The 7,113-nt window shown below is 39.6% G+C and overlaps 1 protein-coding gene across 1 annotated transcript; it reads right to left on the bottom strand.

The window, feature by feature from the left end:
- Window positions 1–3,115: 3,115 nt before the first annotated feature.
- LOC128253256 (proteoglycan 4) lies at window positions 3,116–5,372 on the bottom strand. Its single transcript, XM_052981519.1, has 2 exons — window positions 5,262–5,372; window positions 3,116–5,193 (listed from the first exon to the last, which is right to left on the bottom strand). Exons 1-2 carry the CDS (start codon window positions 5,275–5,277, stop codon window positions 3,251–3,253), a joined length of 1,959 nt encoding a protein of 652 aa, XP_052837479.1. The 5' UTR covers window positions 5,278–5,372; the 3' UTR covers window positions 3,116–3,250.
- Between the last annotated feature and the right edge of the window lie 1,741 nt (window positions 5,373–7,113).

The following is a 7,113-nucleotide window of genomic DNA, read 5'->3' as shown; positions in this document are numbered from 1 at the left end:
TCTAAATTACAACCAAAACTAGTGATACCTTTAGGATCGTTTTTTAAATATCTTAGTACTCGCTTAAAACTGTGACAAGCTCGATACTGTGTGGGGGATATCTAGCCTTCGTACCAGTTCGACAAATAGTTAAGACCTCCGGCTAAAAACCGATATTTGGTAATATCTTCTTGCTGGTTGTAATTTTCAGTTGTTGATCTACATCCCATTCTACTAACAAATTCGGGGTATACCGATGCTGATGAATAGATAGGTCTGTCTACTTCTATGTCCCATCGTTCTACTGCCTTAATATGCTCGTTTATTTTTTAATAACCGACGCTAATTTCCTGTGATTCTTGATCTCGCCATCCGTTTTCCGATCAACGTTAAGCACAATTACCAATATCGGACGAAATTTCTGAAATTTTAATACTCCACTCGTGCATTGTCTGCTTAAGGCAAAATCCTTTGGAGATGATTGTTGAATTTTTGGTGCCTTATTCTGAAAACTACTTCAAATGTTTATATTTTATTTTTGTAAAGCAATTTTCGTTTTTTAGGAAATAATACGGTATTTAGCTCTCCTAGATAAGCTAAAGGGATTGGTTCGTAAGTTTAGAAGCTAGACTTAACAAAATTTAAAAAAGTTCCGAATCTCAAGATCCGCCAAAAATACACTCCCAAAAATCCAAAATAAGTGTTAATGCTTTTAAAAATTAACAATGACATCAAACTATTTAGTTCAAATACAGCTGGAGATATAATAAAGATATAAATTAAAATTAAAGGTAGAGTTTCCCGATTATTTGATACCCGTTACTTAGTTAACCAATTGCAAACTTAATATTCCCCCACAAAACAATCGGAGCTTAGGCCAGTCTTAAGTCTAGACGGACAGACCGCAGACATGGACATAGTGATCGACTGGCTATTGACCCTGATCAAGAATATATATGCTTTATATTGTCGGAAACGCTTCTTTCTACCTGTTACATACTTTTTACTCCCTGTGACTTTACGAGTAACGGCTATAACAAGTTTGTGGTGAAATTTTCTGACAATGAAGTGAAGGCCGCATGTGTACAATTAGTGACCAATCAAAGGGTCCTATATCTTGTTGATGAGGAATTTGACAAAGTTGCTGAATACATTCGTCGGTTGACACAGCCACCAATTCTGGGGCACATGAGTCCGACTACGAAGACTTGGTACCTGACGTGAAAGTAAACAATATAGCTTTTATTAAATGTGCCGCCACACTTTGCAACTATTAGTCCATTTCTAAAAATGACGAGTTCCAAAAACGTGATTTCAAATGCACGGGAACTGGTAAACAAACTCAAATGGTAAAAAGCTCGATTTTCTACACATCAGATTTACAACTACTTTAATGATTTTTTTACCCTTGCAGAGGTAATTATAATTTCAGTGAGAAGTTTGCAACGCAGTAAAGAAGACATTTGTTTCCCTATTAAGTATATATATTCTTAATCAGCGCTAGGAGAGTTGATCTAGCCCTGTAATTCTGTCAGCCCGTTTTGTACCCAAACTAGTCTCTTAGTTTTAAAGCTATCTGGATAAAACTTTCCCAAAAGTTGTCTTTTTTATTGGAGGTAGTACATAAGTCGGAATGAGTCGGATCGGACGACTTTAGAATATAGCTCCCATAGAAGCAATCTGGAAAAAAATTAAAAGAAATTGTAACTTTGCTGTTTTATACCCTTGCAGAGGGTATCATAATTTCAGTCAGAAGTTTGCACCGCAGTGAAGGAGACATTTCCGAACCTATAAAGTATATATATTCTTGATCAGCATCACTAGGAGAGTCGATCTAGCCATGTCCGTCTGTCCGTCCGTCAAAATCGGACGACTATAACATTAAAGCTCCCATGGAAACAATAAAAATGCAAACATTTTTTTTTAAATGTAACTTTTCTATTTTGTAATTTTTTTTAATTCATTTTGACTTATTAATAATTTGACAGTTCAGAATTATGGTTCTAAATTTATTAAAAAATATAGCTGCTATAGTTCCTATAACTATCGAATAATTGAGCTGCAAATCATCATAGCTTCAATGTTTTTAAACATATACGCAAGTAAATCATATTTTAATATTTTCAATAATGTTTTATTTTTGCAATATCTGGAAGGGTATATGAATTTCGGCTTTCCGAAGTTTGCTTCCTTTCTTGTTTTTTTTTTAATTCGTTTGTATATAGTGATAATTTGATAGTTCAGATTTACGCTTTTAATTTTATTCAAATCGGAAAACGATGTGATATAGCTGCCATAGGAAAGATCTAAAACCTAAGCTGGAAATTATTATAGCTTCAATGTTTTTAAACAAATACTCACATAAACAAAAATTTTAGTGTTCTCAAGAAAATTTCATTTTTAAAATAGCTGCAAGGTTATATAAACCTTGGCTTGCCGAAGTAAAGTCATTAGGATATTCAAACTCCCTTTTTAAATTTATACAGCTTTAACAAGAATTGGAATATTACGGAGTTGAAGTCACACTGAGTGGTAAACTGTATAAAATATATTTTATCAAGCTTAAATTGAACTGCGTTTTAGGATTCAGAACGCGTTTTCTAGTAATTATTTTTGCAGGATTTGCAAATTGTCTGCAGAAACTGCATTAGCATACGACGTGAAAAACGAAGCGTTGCGAGATGAAGATAATTATAAAAAGGACATTAAAAAATCAGTTTTCACATTAACAGGAATAAAGTCTAATTGTGCGTTTAACAAACTTCCCCATTTTTCCACAGGTAAAAATTTTTTTGTTGAAATTCTTCATGATGTATTTGAAGGTATTTTACGCTTTGATGTTCAAAATATTCTCTTACATTAGATAAAAAGAAAAACATTTGACTTAGAAACATTAAATTTGCGACTGTTATTTAGTGATGGGATCAAAATATACTAAATATACTGGGTGAAACGGCATCAGATAGGAACGGAAGAAGTTGACGGTGGAATTTTTTGGGAAAATTTAAAACGGCAAGTTTATACGCACGTCATTGACGGTAATGTGACTTGACTTGACCTTCTATAGTTTCTTACTCTATGGCTCTGTCCATTGTGCCGTTACTCCTTAAAAACACTGAAAAAATTATTCTTTTTTATAGCTTGTAACAGCTGTTGCTTTTATTTAGTCTATATTGAATATAAAGCATAAGGATGAAATGAAATATCAAGGTGGGTTCGGTAGAGCTTTATTTGGCGATGGTTCCAGAGGTTATGCGGCCATCATGCGTTCTTAGGCTTGGGGCTGCACGCATCGCGTATTCTCTGGTAGATCGCAAATTCCCTTAAGGCCGTTGAAGTATTTATCGCCGCAACTAACCAACAGAGGTTTTCCATATCGGCAAATGTAGTAGTCGGAACAGCTCTTCAGCGAAGCAAGCATGAAGCCGTCTGGCTTATTGCGGCAGACGAACTTTGTGTAGGTGGAAATGCTAAGCTCATGGGTTTGAGGAACCGAAAGCTGCTCAGTTGGCAATGCGGCAGGACGCACAGGTCTTAGTGGTCTCACTTTCACGGAGGCGGGCTTGGCCTTTGAGGCTGTGAGGGTTCCGCTGCAGGCAGTTGTAGTTTCTTCAGCGCAAACTGTTGTGGTTTCTGGTGCACAGGGAGTTGTGCTAGATGGCTCAGTAACACAGGGTGTAGTGGGGGCAATAGATGGCTCCGTTGCACAGGGTGTAGTTGGGGCAGTAGATGGCTCAGTTACACAGGGTGTATTTGGGGCTGTAGATGGCTCAGTTACACAGGGTGTAGTTGGGGCAGTAGATGGCTCAGTAACACAGGGTGTAGTGGGGGCAGTAGATGGCTCAGTAACACAGGGTGTACTGGGGGCAGTAGATGGCTCAGTTACACAGGGTGTAGTGGGGGCAGTAGATGGCTCAGTAACACAGGGTGTAGTGGGGGCAGTAGATGGCTCAGTTACACAGGGTGTAGTAGGGGCAGTAGATGGCTCAGTAACACAGGGTGTACTGGGGGCAGTAGATGGCTCAGTTACACAGGGTGTAGTGGGGGCAGTAGATGGCTCAGTAACACAGGGTGTAGTGGGGGCAGTAGATGGCTCAGTTACACAGGGTGTAGTGGGGGCAGTAGATGGCTCCGTTGCACAGGGTGTAGTTGGGGCAGTAGATGGCTCAGTTACACAGGGTGTAGTTGGGGCTGTAGATGGCTCAGTTACACAGGGTGTAGTTGGGGCAGTAGATGGCTCAGTAACACAGGGTGTAGTGGGGGCAGTAGATGGCTCAGTAACACAGGGTGTAGTGGGGGCAGTAGATGGCTCAGTTACACAGGGGGTAGTGGGGGCAGTAGATGGCTCAGTAACACAGGGTGTAGTGGGGGCAGTAGATGGCTCAGTTACACAGGGTGTAGTGGGGGCAGTAGATGGCTGAGTTGCACAGGGTGTAGTGGGTGCTTTAGTTGGCTCAGTTACACAAGGTGTAGTTGGGGCAGTAGATGGCTCAGTAACACAGGGTGTAGTGGGGGCAGTAGATGGCTCCGTTGCACAGGGTGTAGTTGGGGCAGTAGATGGCTCAGTTACACAGGGTGTAGTTGGGGCTGTAGATGGCTCAGTTACACAGGGTGTAGTTGGGGCAGTAGATGGCTCAGTAACACAGGGTGTAGTGGGGGCAGTAGATGGCTCAGTAACACAGGGTGTAGTGGGGGCAGTAGATGGCTCAGTTACACAGGGTGTAGTGGGGGCAGTAGATGGCTCAGTAACACAGGGTGTACTGGGGGCAGTAGATGGCTCAGTTACACAGGGTGTAGTGGGGGCAGTAGATGGCTCAGTTACACAGGGTGTTGTCGGAGTAGTCTCTGTGGCACATGGTGTAGTAGGAGCTGCTGTTGGGGCGCACGCAGTGGTTGCTTCCTCATTACAAGGCACGACAGTGCCTCCAACAGTTGCCTTGCCGGCTGAAGCAGGCTGAGCTTCGATGCAGCCAGTATTGTAGTTGACACATCCCTGGACTCGAGCGTCGAAGAAGCGTGAGCAGGTGCTTACGAGGGCCACTCCTGACTGACACTCGTAGTACTGGGAGCAACTGCCGGGAACCAAGGCGCGGAATCCATCGGGCTTTTGAGCGCAGACATAACGTCGATAGAGTTGATTGTTGATCGTTTTTACGGCTTGCTGCACACTAGCGGCGTTAATGCTGGCCACCAAAACGGCGGCACAGGCAATTACTGTAAGGGAAAGATGTCTTAGTCCTTTGTTGGCAGATTCGGCTGTAGGGTTCTTTTTCGATTCGTACCTATTGAAGAATTCATTCCAACTGCAGCTATTCCTGTGTTAGGCTACTAGTTACTATCTATGCTTGCAAAACAATAAGTCTAGTACAGAGCAATAAGCTTGAATGAATGTGTCGCAAGTGCGCTGGCCTTTATATGTCAAATGCCAGGTATCTCCCCTTATCGCTATATCGATAAAAAGATTGGCCAGATACTATTATGCCTTGTGCGCGATTGTTACTCATATGGAATGCTAATTTAATGGCTTCTTTTATCTTTCGGATACGGGTGTTTTCCCAAAAAGTTTTAATTTCTTAAATTGTTCTTAAATGACGGAACTGAGAACAAGACAACACGAATTCCATTTCCTTTCTTTGAACATACATTTGATATAATTCGACACAGCCACATAACATGTAATTTTAAAGCATATGCTTACAGTTTCTATCCCATATTCTTCAAAGGTATTGTGGTGACCATTTTCAATAAAAGATATCGAAGTCTTTAACAATCAATTTGGAAGTTTTTTTTGTAATTAAATTGTGGTAGGCATACCATCCTATGTATGTATATATGATTGAATGGTTTTCGTACCGGAGCGGTACAATCTTTTCAAAAACATTTGCTAAAAATTCTTAAGAATCGGTCAATTGGGAATAATGCAAAAGACAAGAACGGTTCGGATATACATCCTATTTGGTATGTTCGTCCGACCATATAACCTTGAAAACACAAAAATTTTGAAATAGTTGAATTTTTAGATTTCCTTAGTTATCATGCCTAATCTATCAAGACTGCGTCGAATTGTCCAATTACTGGCACTTAAATTAAGCATCGTCGCCGCTTTTTTTTTACTGGCGTTATGTCGCTGTTGGTCGATCTTAAAGGAAGCAAGCCGAAGTTCATATACCCTTGCAGCTATTGCAAAAACTAAATATTCTTGAAAACATTAATATATGATTTACTTGCGAATATGTTCAAAAACATTGAAGCTACGATGATTTGCATCTTAATTATTCAATAGTTCCTATGGCAGCTATATTATATTGTTTTCCGATGTTAATAAAATTAAAAGCGTAATTCTGAACTGCCAAATTATTAATAGGAATTTAAAAAAAAAAATTAAAAAATAGAAAAGTTACATTTAAAAAGAAAACATTTTTTATATATATTTGTTGTTTCCGTGGGAGCTATATGATATAGTCGTCCGATTTTGATCAAATTTAAACCGTAATTCTGAAATATTTAACCATTACTTTTTGTCGATGAACTAATAATAAAATTCAAAAACAGCTATATGCTATAGTCGTCTGATCCGGCTCGTTCCGACTTATGTACTACCTGCAATAGAGAGAAAACTTTTGGGAACATTTCATTCAGACAAACATTTCATTTAAAACTGAGAGACTTATTTGCGTAGAAACGGACGGACAGACGGACATGGCTAGATCGACTCTCCTAGTGATGCTGATCAAGAATATATATACTTTATAGGGTCGGGGATGTATCCTTCACTGCGTTGCAAACACCTGACTGAAATTGTAATACCCTCTGCAAGGGTATAGAAAAGGAAAACAAAATTTAACTTTTCCAATATTTAATTTTATTTTTATTCTTTTGGCCTTGGGATTGGTCGAGATCTCAGATACTTTAAAAGGTAGAGACTTGGCTTGGCATGCAGATTCTAGTATTTGCTAAGCAGCGCAAGTTTGTTTTTAAGCGCAGCCACGCCCTCTAAAGCTCACAAATTGCGATACAAGTCTGTCACGTCACTCTGATGTATGTTAGACCTTAGCCCATCTGTTGCTGCTCAGCCACTGATCGGCCACTGCTCTGCTGGAATTAGCAGATGAGAGATAGAACGACAGAATTGTT

Source organism: Drosophila gunungcola (genome assembly GCF_025200985.1).
Source record: "Drosophila gunungcola strain Sukarami chromosome 2L unlocalized genomic scaffold, Dgunungcola_SK_2 000007F, whole genome shotgun sequence".
Classification (NCBI taxonomy): domain Eukaryota; kingdom Metazoa; phylum Arthropoda; class Insecta; order Diptera; family Drosophilidae; genus Drosophila; species Drosophila gunungcola.
The sequence above is the reverse complement of the archived record's forward strand: the minus strand, read 5'-3'. Positions and strand labels throughout refer to the sequence as shown.